General features: G+C 37.3%; 1 protein-coding gene across 1 annotated transcript; it reads left to right on the forward strand.

The window, feature by feature from the left end:
• Positions 1-4,650: 4,650 nt before the first annotated feature.
• On the forward strand, positions 4,651-15,273 carry mchr2a (melanin concentrating hormone receptor 2a). The gene is made up of 5 exons (XM_067449597.1): positions 4,651-5,030; positions 5,909-6,118; positions 10,255-10,449; positions 10,997-11,116; positions 12,941-15,273. Exons 1-5 carry the CDS (start codon positions 4,735-4,737, stop codon positions 13,251-13,253), a joined length of 1,134 nt encoding a protein of 377 aa, XP_067305698.1. The 5' UTR covers positions 4,651-4,734; the 3' UTR covers positions 13,254-15,273.
• Positions 15,274-15,895: the final 622 nt, after the last annotated feature.

Consider the following 15,895-nt stretch of genomic DNA (forward strand, 5'->3'; position numbering starts at 1 on the left):
CAAACTTGGTATATGACTTCACAAGCATGACCTAAAGTGACCTGTATTGTTCCGGGACAGCGCCATCTACTGGTCAGGAGATACGAAAATGGCTATTTTTGCTTATAACTTCTGAATCTTTTCAACCCGTTCTCACTCCCAAGGCGTCAAAATCCGAATCATAGTCAAGTGCCTTCCGCGTCACAATTAAGACGCTAAAGGTGCCCCTGGGCGTCATTTTGCGACGCGCTGGGTGCTCCATTCATTACAATGTTAAACCTTTGGCGTCATAAACAGACGCATTTAATTATTTGCGTTTATAAAAGCAGACATGATTTTATTAATATTTAAAGGCTACTTTTATATTTTGGAGCAACTAACTCCACTCCTACCCTAAACCTACCCATATCTAAACAATATAAAAAACATAACAGGCAAATAAATGTACAGTCAGTCAGTTTTTATTGCAAAAACTGACCAAAGAAGTATACAAGTATTAACTCATGTTGCATTCCAAGTCTTCTGAAGTCATACGATATCTTCATGTGAAGAACTGGGTTGATCTTGATGTTTTAATCGCTGAAATGATGATCCCGCTGCCCCGTGAACGAACTCATTCATATCTCATTCAAATAATTCAAAAGACTCCTGAGCATGACACAATCGGTCACAAGACACACGAGAGCCAATGACATTTTACAAACAATGCTGACGTAATGACGCAATTGGTCACAAGACATACGAGAGCCAATGCAATTTCACTATGAAATCTCACATAACGGGCGCCAATATTTGAAATTTGATGTGTTTGTTGATGATCTTCTGCGGATGGAGATGCTGATCGCTTTTGGGAATTTTCTTCATACAAATCAATTGTTTGGCCTCGGAAAACTTGGATTATTTAACTTTTTTGAATAACTCGTGGATGCAGTAGTATGTTATAACCTGTGTTTTATATCATGTTCAGACAAATGGGTAGGTTTAGGGATGGGATGTGGTTGGGTTACATGTTAAGCATGTCTAAATAGCGTAAATAAAATAAATGTAAATAAAATTATGCTTTCTGATTAAATTGAAAAACACACTCCAACATGTCATAATGGCAAAATTATAAACTAATACAATTTCACCATGACGATAACATTACTAATACCCAGTGCGTCTGTGTATGACGCCAAAGGTTTCTCACTGAAATTAATGGAACACCCAGCGCGTCGAAACATGACGCCTTGGGGCACCTTTAGCATCTTTATTGTGACGCAGAAGGCACTTGACCATGCTTCGGTTTTTGACGCCTTGGGAGTGAGAATGGGTTGATCTTTTGGGCAAAAACCATAAAACTGGTCTCCTTAGATTTAGGACATGATGCCAAGTCAATTGATATCCAGTTTTACCATATTGGCCATTTTGGCTTCGGCCATTTTGAATTATGTGATAAAATGCTGTATTTTTATGCAAAACGGATTTTTATGAAACTCAATATTGGTCATCAGCACCATACCCTGAAGTAGCCTGAGAAAAATCGGAACAGTACCACCTAGTGGAAATAATGGACACTCCCGGCTATAACTTTTGGTGTGGTTGACTTAAAGGGTTACTTCAGCGATTAGCATATGGCTTTGTATCAGTAGAAACCCTGGAGTATATTCAAATTATTGTGCTTTCCCCCCTCATATCTCCCTAAGACAAGAGATTTATGCATTTTATTTCTGGAAAAATTCCTCCTATGATGCAAATTGACGATTTTTGCATCATAGGAGGAATGTTTGCCCAAAGGCTAAAGACTACAGCCAGCAGAGGGAGCCATTTCCGCATGTTTTGAATCCGCGCATGGGGGATGGGAGATCACACTCAGCTTGCAGGGAAAGCTCAGCTGGCAGCTACAGGATCATTTAAACGGAGCTATGGTGTGCAATGTAAGTCTTTTAACTTCTCAAATTCATTTCTATGAAAGTTAAGCTTGTAAAGGCATGAACTGAAACGCGCCAGACTGAACTCGCGTTGTGAATGTATGCCGCGAGTGTAGTCGCGATTACCTCAGCTCTCATCACTCCTGCAGTTAGTGCTCAGTGCTGTGATACTCACGCGGCGACTCACTCATTATATTGAACAGACACGTTCAGTTTTTAATTGTAGTGTCTTCTCTAACTCAGTCACTGTAATCAAGTTGGTGGCGTTGGGAATGGCCTCACAGGGCAGCGAAGCATTCTGGGAATTGTAGTCTTTCACCCCCATGGGACAAAAATACATTTTCTGTCTTTTCTCAGCCTAGAAGACACCAAATTCAAAAATAATTTCACATTTCTACTACATTGATGACCCAGTTTAAATACAGATTCATCTTCCCAGCGCTGAAGTACCCCTTTAATTTCATGGGAGTGACTTTTTTGTCTCCTGAATCCTTGTCGAGTCCAAGGATAGCAGACTTGACATATGGTTTGTGCAGCGTTCTAATTAAGCGCTAATACAACATTGGCTGATGTCTTCGAAACTGCTTGTCCGATCAAGACGAAACCATTATCAGAAGTTTGAAAACAGGTCGATAGCTTAATAATGTCAAAATATTGATAGTAAGGGGTAGAAAATCCTATCAAAGGTAAAATCCTATCAAAGTCAGGTGTCAGTCATTTTGTATGGTTTTTTTTTCATATAAATGTCTATAACTCCAAAATTAAATTAGATATTTTCACCAAAATTTACACACACAAGGACTATTTTTTTTTTTTAGGACACACCTGTTGATGGTGCTATAATAGAACAAAACATAAAATTCCCATAGACTGCAATGCATTTTTCAGCCTTTTTGCCTAAAATCTTAAAATAAATGTTTAATTGTTCATTGTTTCAGTTGGTCTGACACTCCCAGCCATTTTGGCATGTCTTGTCTTCTTTGCCGCTATATTTGTGTTTGTTTTAGTGCTGTGCTTTATTTTCAAGGAAGAACTGTGTCTATTAATGGTTATAGCTACAGCAACATCTTCAGTTAGTCAGCTTGAGAGCCTTTCCATTAAGCCTAGTAGTCAATGTTCTATGATCAGATATAACCATATTCATCCGCACAGTCACACAAAACCAAAGCACAACCAAAACAATGTTCTTCTGCAAAATGCATGCAGTTTTGTTTTTTAAGTGCTAAAGGGCCAAATGTTACAACATAGTGTTGCCTTAAGTGTTTATGGTCACCCTTAATTTGTAGCCTTACTATGGATCACAAATTTTGGAACAAGGTCGATTACATTTGAACCGGATGCATTAATGTAACCATACAAGCTGATGTGATGTACAGTATGTATGTAGTGTTACCTATTATATATGCAGAGGTGTGGGGGAAGGTATTTATGTTGATTTTTTTTCTGTCTTGTGTTAAATTTGGTGGGGTGGGGGTTATGATAACAAAGTTAGTGGACTTTATTTATTTTTTGTTAAGATTATACTTTGATAGCATTTGTTAAATTAGCTATAAAGTCCGGCAAAAACAGTACAATACATTTTGTTTTCTACCTGATCCATCTACTGCACAGTGAAGAGCTCTCACTCCTCCCCCGTCTCTAGCTCTAGTTGGAAGGTCAAACAGAAGTTTCTGTACCTGCTTATCTAACCATTATATGACTGCATTAAAACTGGCTTTCCTCTCCAAATATTGTGTAAGTTTCATTCTTTTCCTGTAATCAATGTAAACACTCCACTTACTGTACAAAAAAAAATGTTTAAAGCCATGCAAAATTCCATTAAAAAAAAAAGGTATTGTGTGTTCATTTGAAAACATTCACCAAAGATTCCCATCATCTCACTTTCACTGGAACTATATCTCAATTATTGCAATCAATATGTGCTGCACATAGTTGCTGCTGGAACATGCTGTTCCTTTGGGAGTATCCTGGAAATTTGTGGATTTCAGATGCATAATAATTTAATTATAATTCACAGCTGTATTCCGTTGCTTCACATTTACGTTATTCCCACGGTGGGATTTGCATGTTGATCATGTTTAATGAGAAGCTTCCTGAGAAGCAGATAAATGTTTAAAGAAAGCTAAATAAAGAAACTGCCAATGGACAAGTCTACAGCCCTCCAAAGATTCTAAGGCTTTTGATTTATTTTTGAATATCCTCAAAGATTTGCCTTATGCCTGTAATGTCATGATCTATTAGGCAGATCAGTTATTTAATTATTACATTAAATAATCTAGAATTCTTATTTTTCACAGAACATTTTGAAATGGTAAAAAATGCACTTCATGTTGTAGGAGAACTGTTATCTTTTTATGGCGCGCTGGTGATGAATTAGCAACCATATGTAACCAAGGTAACAATACGCGAACACTGCATGATAGCACCGTTTACTTTTCATTAATGACCTAAAATAGGAACTAGAAAGTTTGCTTATGATGGCAATAGAGCTATGCTATGCAAAGGAATATCATTAAATCTTTTTTTTCTCTCTCTCTCTTCCAAAAGCGTGATTATCTTAGGTAAGAAAAAATCCCTACAGAAAATGATCAGATAGCTGTTTCCATAATTAGACACAAATAATCAATAAAGTTAAATAAAGTTACCAGTTGAATTGGTTAAGTAATGTCTGTATTATCTGTAGAAGAAAACCCGAACTGTGCTGCAATAAAATCCTTGGTACCGTTCAATAATATCAAGTTGGAGTGCGTCATGGATTGTACACAAGGTGGCTGCGTGCGCGCGCTGGTCGAGTAGAGACACCAGTGCGCATTGATGAGGATGCTGAAGCCCACGAGGACCTTCCATGGACATAAAACTACGTGTGATGTTGTGTGATGTTACCGCATTTCAGCACATTCTCGACGATCAGAATGAAACGCGAATGATGAACGCCATGGTGGAGCTGGAACCTGTTGTTTGGAACTTTACACTTAAATTAGACAACGGCACGCGTGCTAATGAGACAGCAGTAGGATATCCAGCCGATGAATATTATAATATTGTTCATGTCACGGAAACCAAAATCCTTCCTGCATTTATTGGATTTCTGTGTTCCACCGGGCTTGTTGGAAATGTTCTTGTGTTGGTGACTATTTTAAGGTGAGTTTACAGGCTGATGGAAAACCTCACTATTTTACTTCTGTTTTTAATTAAGTGAGTTTGCGTTTGTTTATATGTATTTAACATAAATACATTTACGTCATGGCATGATATATAATTTATTTATTATGGAATACATAGCCACGTCTCTGACATTCTACAGGCATCCTTTTTACAATAAGACACCTGTACGTTGAATGTTGGTGCATATGGTTTTCTCACATAGACGAACGCCTGCAAGGTAGTAAAGAAATATGCCAGATTCCAAAGGATATTAAAAAATGTGGTCATATTGAATCATAAAACATGTTTATGAAGGCTTAAGAATGTTTTTGAAATCAGTGAAAGGATGTAATTGGAGTTGATAGCTTGCATAATTGGATCTAGCTTTATTAAAATAAGCATTAAATTGGAATTTGCCACTATAGCCTATATTTAACATCCGGCTCAATTTCCATGCAGTTATTTTTATATGGCAGTGATAGAGCATTCTGTTTTATATTTGTTTCATTTGCACAATCTCTGATTAAGGAAATATTTTATTTGCCACAATTATTTTCCTCTAAGATCAATTACATTTTTACATGATTTAATTCACAAAAATTACTATGGTCTGTCTAAATAATCTATTTTGATTTGCTGGAAAGTGTGCAATAAAACAATAAAATGCACAGGTTATGCTATTTTACTGCCAGAGGAATGCCTCAGAGAATTTTCACTGTTTTGGTGGATGTATATTCCCTCAGGAAACAGTCAAACCTCAGACTCCTGTCACTCACCGTGCCTCATCCTGTTTATTGCTGCTCGCAACTTGTCATGTTTCTCTCACATTTGGTTGTTTCTTTAGCAGTATCTCACCAAGGGACCACTTTTTGCAGGTCTGCCAAAAAGACAGTACCAGATGTGTATATGGGGAACTTGGCTGTGGCCGACCTGGTCCATGTGACCGTCATGCCGTTCCTTATTCACCAGTGGGCTCGTGGGGGACACTGGGTGTTCGGGAGCACCCTCTGCACCATCATCACCTCTCTTGATAACTGCAACCAGGTGGCGTGCGCTGCAGTCATGACAGCTATGAGTCTTGACAGGTTCGTGATCAGTGAAATAACGGTGCCCTGTGGTTCAAGTCATGCTTCAAAGGATATAATTACATTTCCAGATAACTAGCTTTATTAAAATAAATGTTTTTTGTTTTGTTTTTTGTTTTCTTGTCAAATAAAACAATACACCATTTTTCTTCCACTACACATTTTATCGTATCATTCAAATCTAAATAGATTTTTTTTTAATCTTAATCAAAATGCTTTTATTTTCTCAATTACATCGATGCACGACCATGATGCCAAAAGTGCATTCATAGACCCAGGGATGGACTGGGACATCAATTCAATCCAGGAAATCTATAAGGACAACCCTATTTTTGTTCTAAATCCTTATAATTCTCTCTCTCTCTCTCTCTCTCTCTCTCTCTCTCTCTCTCTCTCTCTCTCTCTCTCTCTCTCGCAATTCAATTCAATTCAATTTAATTCAAGATTGCTTTATTGGCATGAAACAACACAGTATAACATAACTTGAACTTAAATAACTGGTGTAACAATTTAGAACATTTGATACCACAGTGTTTTAACATATATACACACTCACACGTACTGGGGGTCACTGTGGTGGACAGTAGGGACACACTGAGGTCAGATGCATTACGCACACACGTATCTCGCAGCCAGTCTGTCCTTCTCCTAGTATTATATTTATTTGTTCTATTTCAGTCATGGCTGTAAAGTTATTTATTAATGTATTACATTTATTAAAGTAGAGGTCTCTTATAGAAATGTATTTGTGACAGTGAAGGAGAAAGTGCGTCTCTGTCTTGATTTCTCCTGTCCTACAGTGAACACACACCCTTTTCTCTCTAGGTAACCAGCTCTTTCTGTGCCTGCCCATCTCGATGGCCAGACTGTGCTCACTGAGCCTGTGCTTGGTCAGGATCCGTCTCTGCTTTGTGTCTGACACTCTGGAGATATTTTTCCAATTCATAATTTGATTTTAGAGTCCGATAGAATTGTAATTTACTTTGTGTTTTAGTTTCCTGATCCCAGTGTTCCAGATATGTATTCTTCAATTGTTTGATAATTTGGTTTGTTCTGAAGTTAGTGTGAGAAGCAGTGCTGGTCTGAGACGGGTGAGTGTTAGTGGAGTTAGTCTGGTTAGTAAGTCTCAGGACCAGCTGACTGAAAATGACTCACTAGTGACGACATTGGACTGGTCCTCACTAGTTTAAAAGGCTTATAAATCGGCCAAAACATGTTTTTATTTAAATCTGTTGTTTTGCACATGTTTCTGTGATGGGTAGGTTTAGGGATAGGGGTTGGGTTAGGGGATAGAAAATATCATTAACCTGATATAAAATCAATGGAAGTCTATAATGTCCTCACTAATATAGTGAAACAAGTGTGTGTGTGTGTGTGTGTGTGTGTGTGTGTGTGTGTGTGTGTGTGTGTGTGTGCGTGCGTGCGTGCGTGCGTGCGTGCGTGCGTGCGTGCGTGCGTGCGTGCGTGCGTGCGTGCGTGCGTGCGTGTGTGCGTGCGTGCGTGACCTGGTAATCCCTACGTTATGGGGACAAAATGTCCCCACAAAGATGGCAATATCCGAAATCCTTGTCCTTGTGGGGACATTTTTAGGTCCCCATGAGGAAAACTGCTTATAAATCACACAGAAGGAGTTTTTCTTTTTTTTGAGAAAGAAAAAATGCAGAATGTTTCCTGTGATGGGTAGATTTAGGGGCAGGGTAGGGGGATAGGATGTACAGTTTATACAATATGAAATCCATTACGTGTGTGTGTGTGTGTGTGTGTGTGTGTGTGTGTGTGTGTGTGTGTGTGTGTGTGTGTGTGTGTGTGTGTGTGTGTGTGTGTGTGTGTGTGTGTGTGTGTGTGTGTGTGTGTGTGTGTGTGTGTGTGTGTGTGTGTGTGTGGACAGCACACGACATGTCATCACAAGCACCGCAATCGAAACAGCAGCCGCCTCTTACAGTTTCTCCTATACACCAAAAAAGCTTAGGCTATGCAGTGTTCACGCCATGACTAAAGTAATTTGGAAGAGATGGAAATGAGGATGGAAATCTCAGTATTTCAAAGCTAGCTTGCTATTGATAGCCATTCTGAAAATTGCCATTTAAGGTTATGGGTTATTAGAAGAAGAGGGAAATTACACAACATTTGATTAACAGGACAGTAGTGAGACCAGCGACGTTGTATGGTTTGGAGACAGTTGCACTGAGGAAAAGACAGGAGGAAGAGCTAGAGGTAGCAGAGCTGAAGATGTTGAGGTTCTCTTTGGGAGTGACGAGGATGGATAGGATCAGGAATGAATACATCAGAGGGACAGCACATGTGAGATGTTTTGGAGACAAAGTTTGAGAGGACAGGTTGAGATGGTTTTGCCATGTTCAGAGGAGGGAGAGTGAATATATTGGTAAAAGGACAAGGTCAAGAGGAAGACCAAAGAGGAGGTTTATAGATGTAGTGAAGGAGGACATGAACGCAGTCGGTCTGAGAGAAGAGGATACAGAGGATAGGAGTAGATGGAGGCAAATTATTCGCTGTGACAACCCCTGAAGGGAAAAGCCGAAAGAAGAAAAAGAGAAGAAGAGGGAAATTAAATCTGAGGCAGTCTGTCACAAGGAGAAGTTGTTAAGATAAAGGCTTTATCTCAAGTGTTTTTGAGTAAAAAGGTTTTGTTTTCTGTAGGCCTATGTTGGATTATTAAGGAAGTTAATGACTGAAGTTAGTCACTGAATTGTTATAAGTGTATATTATTTTTTTGTGCTTCTCCATTTGGAATTGCATACAGTTTTTTTTTAACTGTGTCTGGTAGCACAGCAATGTTTCTATGTTAAAGGTAAGTGCATTAGTTTAATTTAGAGCTTCTATACTGCAATACCACCACTAGAGGCCACTCTTGCCACAAATACAAAGCAGGCATGTAAAATTAGTATTAATTTCATTTGTGTATCACATTTAAGAACAGGTTGACCCAAAACGAAATATCAAAATGAACAATTGACAACAAGAAGTTGTAACTTAAGATGTATTAATGTCGCAAAGAACATTCGAGTTTCACTGTTTCAAAAGTAACAGTTTATAAACACTATAGCCTTTTGAAAGACACACGTATTATATGCCGATATGCACACAGTATAATCAGTGTTGGTTAGTAATTTACAGAGTTACGTAATTTAATTTCAAAAGAAATGTATCTAATCAGTTACAGTTACTGAGAAAAATCTGTAATTAAATTGCAGTTACTTATGAAAATGGTAACGAAGGGGTGTACATCTGAATAATGTCTGTAAAAAAATTGGACATTATAAATACAAATACAAATGCAAAAAATCTACATTATGTCTTATATGGTAAAAGATTATAATGTTTTCCCTTCATACACACATAAAACAGATATGTCGATTTTGACTATTTTTCAAGGCTATTAGTAAGAATTCAAACATGTTTTTACTACACCAATGATCTAGAATTGTGTTTTTAAATATAACTTTATGTTACAAAATGATAATGATAATGATAAACTGTTGAAAACATTCGTTAGACATTTAGAAAAGTAATCAAAAAGTAATGAAATGTAATCAGTTACATTAAAGTAACTGAAATCGCTATTACACTATTATTTAATTTTAAATAGGTTTAAATAGGGTAATCTGTAACCTTTTACATTTCCTTAGTAACCTACCCAATGGTATATGTTCTCTTGTTATATGAACATGTACTCTTTTTCTCTCAGATTCTCTCAGATTTATAATGGATATTGAGGACAAATGTACTTGACCAGGGATGTGTTATTTGGACATCGACAAGAAGCTTCAGTCTGACAGTCCATGCACACTCTCATTTCCCCCAATGCAGCATCTGCAGCAGTAGATTATGTTTCCTCTTTTGTTTTAAATAGATTTATTTTGGGTTTGAGAAGATTAAATGATTAAATAATTCATTAAGCAACAAGATTGTCTGCCATTTATTATAAATGTCAGACCGTTTCATAACCAGCAGAGTAATGGTGAATGGGAAACCTTTTTTTAAAGTAAACATTTTTCTTCTCATAGTTGTCAGCCAGCAGATGAAATTATAAAATGACACATTTTTATGTGAAAATACAGATAAGAGGGGTAAAATCTGTATTAATTCATAAATGTTCATTAATTGATGTGCTCCAGATACCTGGCCCTTGTGCATCCATTTCGGCTGTTGAGTCTCAGGACCAGATCCAGAACGATCCGTATTAACCTGTTTGTGTGGGCGGCCTCCTTTATCATGGTTCTGCCAGCCTGGGTTCACGCCAAAGTGATCCGCTTCAGGGATGGGCTGGAAAGCTGTTCCCTTAACCTGGTCTCTCCCAAAGAGGTGCTCTGGTAATTGGTTCTGCTTTTGTACTTGTGTAGCCTTCTGCATATGTCTGATTATTCCATCTCTCACCCCTTATCTTTGTCGTAGTTCTGCTTTGACTTCTGAATTGTGTCCTTTTGTCACTCAATTGTTAGAAAATCTTCCATTGAAAAGTGCTAGGAATGGAACAGTATAGGACACGAACAATTATGTTTTCAATTGAGTCCCATTTTCAGCATTCTGCTTGGGAACTTTGCTATAAAGCCTGCAGATAGTTTTTCAGAATACATCCATCTTTTTTTTAAGGAAGTTATTTCTGTTATCTGCTGTGGAAGCTGTCATTCAGAATAGAACACATAGAATCATAGTACTTAAAACCAGCACAATAAAACCTTTTCGGTCTTTTCAGTCAGTACATTTTCCACTTCAACAGTAAATTGCATTTACAGAAGTCTGATGAAATCCATCCAAGGAATCCATCCTTCTTGTTTAATTAAACTAAGTGAAGTATAGAGAGAGCAGAAAATGCTTTAAAGCTTTTTTCACGCGACTGACTTCATGTTCCTCATATAGGTACACGCTCTACCAAACTGTGACATCCTTCTTCCTGCCATTACCTCTGATTCTCATCTGCTACATTCTGATTCTCTGCTACTCCTGGAGAATGTATCGCAAGAACAAAAAGGCTCACAGGTGAATTTACATTGTTTACAGCCCGTATGTGATATAAAACTCTCAAAGCTACAAATGATATTGCTTGTAAAGCTATTCAGTGGCCATCATCACTCACCATCCATAAAGAGAATATCTTCTGCAAAATGAATATGAATCCCTTTTTCTTGTATGAAGTTGTCAGATACGATGCCCCTTTTGAGAATTATCCTACTCATGGAAATGTTTTCATTTTAGATTGATAATGTAGAGTTTTATGGGCTAAACCGGGGGTTTTCAAACTGGGGTCCTCCAGAAGGTTCTAAGGTGTCCCCAGAAAAAATTCAGAGAATGAAAGGACAAAGCAAAAATGGATAATGTTCTAACTGTTTCACTTCTAAATGTTTCTCTCCTTTCTTGCCATACATACTTTCCAGAAGTGTATGTTTAGATGGATTTTATGAAGGGGGTCCCTCATAAAAGCTTCATCATATTTGGGGTCCTTGGCATCTTAAAGTTTAAAAAAACCCTGGGCTAAACCATGATTTATAATTTTCTCTTAAAAATAAATTACTAGTGTGCATCTTGAGACAAAACAACGGCATGGACATATTTTAAGTTATGCCAATGCAAGGTGCTTTCATTTTAAACTGCTCAAAAATGCATTTTTGTTTGGCATAGGCTTACTAACATTTTTGTTTGGCATAGGCGTATGTTAAATTGTAAGGTTGTATGGCATTATGTTGTCACAGATACAAGTTGTATCTCCCAGTGAACTGTGACATATTGTGAAACAGAATATTAAATAGAGGGCAGGGTTTTTTAGTTCAGTGCTCCCCCTCTCCATCTCGCGCTCATAGCAGTCTAACGGTTGGAGGGGAGTGGTTATGCATTTTCAAACCTAAGCCGTCAAACTGACATCAGCTGAGAAGGAATGCCATTTCCAGACTGGATATTACTATTCAGATTTTGATTAAAGATTACCATACAAACATTTTTTTTTCTGTGTATTAACTTGCACGGATTAATTGCTCACCCTAAGACCCTTAATATGTGCTAACAAAGTAAATAGGGTCAATTTTGATTTCATGAGGACTTTAACTAAAATTACATTAACATGTGAATGCTGTTGATTGAGAGTTTAACTTGGCGTGAAACCATAAAATTCCTTTAAATTTTGCATTGTTAAAGGAATACTACATTTAAATATATATATATATATATATATATATATATATATATATATATATATATATATATACATTTAGGCGCTGCGTAATATAATCATTGTGCCTGCCGCACTCATGGTACGGCAAAAAACTTCCTTGATTATTGCGCAGGAATGAGAGTATAAGCCACTCTTACTCTAATGAGAACCTAGCCATATTGGCCTAGAAAATAGCAACTTTTCATTTTCAGTCTGCCTTACATGATGATATACTACAGAAGAGTCAACTTTTAAATAGGAAAAAAATTGAAAGTCTTTGGTCATTTTGGAGCGGGATGCTAACGGTCTAATAAGATTCAATTATCTATGCTCAGCTATGCTAAACGTGCTACCTCCAGACCAAGAGCTCATTTGAAGAATGTTGTTAACAAAACTGTATTTTATTTTATTTTTTACAATAGAAGTCAATGGGGAAAAAAAACATTTGTTACCAACATTCTTCAAAAAAGTCTCCTTTTGTGGAGGAAGAACGCCATACAGGTTTGGTATGACAATGGGGATGAGTAAATGATGACAGAAATTTCATTTTTTTCAGTGAACTATTCCTCTGCAACTGCAATTATTAACCCTAAACTTAGATGTAGGATTCGGCTAGATTCTGTATATGACCAAAACTTGCATTCCCTGCTTCTTCTTAGGTATAACACCAGCCTACCTCGGGAGCGTGTGGTCCGCCTCACTAAAATGGTCCTGGTTCTGGTAGCGGTGTTCCTGGTCAGTGTTGGGCCGTACCACATCTTGCAGCTGGTTAACCTGAGTGTCCCTCGTCCCTCATTAGCATACCACACCTGCTACTACCTGTCCGTGTGCTTGAGCTACGCCGCCAGCAGCATAAACCCCTTCATCTACATCCTGCTAAGCGGACACTTCCGTCACAGGCTGGTCTGTCGGGATACACCCAGCATACCAAGTGTGGAACGGGAGATCCAGGCCCCCCGCTCCAGTTTTTGAGCTGAATTTACACTGAAAATCAAGCAACACTGTAAACAGATGAGCCCTTTGTTGGTCTTATGCAAAGCACGTTGGGGAAAGATTTTTATTTGTTTTCTTTTCTTAAATTTTAATTGTTGGGACTGGAGGGATTTCATATAGGAGGAGTGAGGTGTTTGATATGTGCATGTATGCATGTCTTGCACTTTTTACAGTATAGGACTATGTTGTAAATGTGCTTCTATTTATAATTTTGTGTGGTGTCTTAGCTCCCTCTACTGTTTAGTTTTAGTAATTCAATATCTATCTATCTATCTATCTATCTATCTATCTATCTATCTATCTATCTATCTATCTATCTATCTATCTATCTATCTATCTATCTATCTATCTATCTATCTACCTGTCTGTCTGTCTGTCTGTCTGTCTGTCTGTCTGTCTGTCTATCTATCTATCTATCTATCTATCTATCTATCTATCTATCTATCTATCTATCTATCTATCTATCTATCTGGCCTATAAACCTTCCAATTATTTTAAACTGTTTAAAAGGCTTTAACAAGCCAACATTCAAAGTTTTTTTGACAAACTTTACTTTTCTATTTATTTTTTAATGCAGATGTGCTTACATTCTAATTTGAATTGTTATTCTGCAGTTGATACTGAGAAAGACATTCACAATTCTATTCTGAATTGTGTACCATTCCTGCCTTTCATTAAAAGGGGAAGTTTTGGCATTTGCAGATTGCATTAATGTATCATCACTGGAGAAAATGAATAATGATGATCATGATAATTATAATAACTGAGTTTAGGGCATAAAGTAGACCTCATTATACTATATCATATGACCCTGTTTACATACTTTAATCTTGGTATGTATGTGACATTTTGAAAATGTTTTATTTTATTGTCTAATGTTTAATTGTATTATCAACAGGTTTATATTAAGGGAAATTTGGCATATCAGGAATGTTTTTAGTATATAAAGATTGCTTTGCACTGCACAGAATGTATTAAGGCACGTGAGCATGCGTTCAATTATCTTGTGTGAGTGCAATACATTATCATTGCTACATACAAGCAAAATCAATATTGCTCGTGACAAAAGGTTGCTCTTGTACAGAAATCCTTTAAGGGCATTTGGGATTGTCTGGTATGTAAACTGGACATCATAATGAAGTGGCTGGCAGCTGTAAAGACTGAGGTCACTGACCAGACAAGCAGAGATGCAGGGATCCAGCTCCCAGAGTGGAATCAATTCTCTGACCAGACCAGAGACAGACAGGGACCGCGTCTGACCTAAAGCATGCCTGGCAGCAATGGCTGGAAACTCACCCCATCTCTCTCTCTCTCTCTCTCTCTCTCTCTCTCTCTCTCTCTCTCTCTCTCTCTCTCTCTCTCTCTCTCTCTCTCTCTCTCTCTCTCTCTCTCTCTCTCTCTCTCTCTCTCTCTAATCTCTAGTAAGCAAGCCACCCAAAGGCAAAATACCAACTGATGTGTTCAAATACTTATCAATATTAGTGTTTCAGTGTCAACATAGCTTATTGAGACCAAGCATTTCAATAATAATATTCAATACAATAAAAACAAGACACAAATTGTTGTGTTGTTGGCTTTTCCAGTGATTCCAGTGCAGCAATAGAGATCCTGCATGGACAGGACAATGCTTTTACCTTATGTTTCTAGTTCTGTTAAAGCACATGATGTAAAGTCTTCGCTCTGTATTTTCCGCATCACATCATTTTTCTTTTTCTCAAACATCATTCTGGTCTGAGCATGGTGACTGACTGCTGCCACTAATCTGACATTGTTTGACCTTGTTTGTGACTTGCTTATAGCACTGGCCTTGTTACTTACACCTCGACAGTTTGCCTGACAGTTTATGTGGTGTTTTTCACATGCAGGCTTCATTTATTGAAGATCATATATTGTATTGTAAATAAGAGTTATTAAAATGTCTGATATCACAAGAATTTGTATTGTACAGTCAATTTTCCCCTTAAAATTTTATGTTGTGGCATATTGTATGACTGGTAGAAGAAGATTAGTAGAATTTTGTGTTTTCGACTAGTCCAATAGTGAAAGTGTATGACAAATAAAGCTATTTTCCTGTGTATATATAGCCTACATATACCAACATCTCTTACTTTGGATGAGACGATCTGCTGGACACAGAAAGATACCACACAAGTAGTTAAATTCTTCACCAGTAGAGGGCATGTGCTGACAATTTTCCCAGTTTAGAGTTTGCAGATGTTTTTTGTTTTGTTTTGTTTTTTTACTAGGCAAAATATAAGCCTACAAAATATTTAGTGAATCAGATGTGTTTATATAGGGCTATAGGTGTTTAATGCTTGCAAATCATATTTATCTCTGTATGTCGTGTATTTATGCATGTATAGCCTACCATTTCAATATTTTTGGCCTACTAGGCTATTTAATAATAAACGACACTGTTGAAATACTTGACCAGAGTAAAAATAAATAAATTGTCAAAGGACCTCTAAATTGGATATTTCATTGTTGTCGTTTGTAACAAACTCGTAATTCTGGTCTTAATTCTGCGAGATTATAATCTATTTCTTTTCAACGCAAAAAAAATGATTTCGACTGCTGTAAAATTGTCGTGGAGAAATTGAGTATCCATTTGATTAAGTTTC

The sequence above is a fragment of the Pseudorasbora parva genome, chromosome 7, assembly GCF_024679245.1.
Source record: "Pseudorasbora parva isolate DD20220531a chromosome 7, ASM2467924v1, whole genome shotgun sequence".
Classification (NCBI taxonomy): Eukaryota; Metazoa; Chordata; class Actinopteri; order Cypriniformes; family Gobionidae; genus Pseudorasbora; species Pseudorasbora parva.

Bases quoted from the DNA above. Each gene is read 5' to 3' on its own strand.
- mchr2a (XM_067449597.1), top strand. From the start codon at position 4,735: ATGGACATAAAACTACGTGTGATGTTGTGTGATGTTACCGCATTTCAG. The intron at 6,119-10,254 runs GTTCGTGATCAG...GATGTGCTCCAG, and splicing joins ACAGCTATGAGTCTTGACAG to ATACCTGGCCCTTGTGCATC. The intron at 11,117-12,940 runs GTGAATTTACAT...GCTTCTTCTTAG, and splicing joins AAGAACAAAAAGGCTCACAG to GTATAACACCAGCCTACCTC.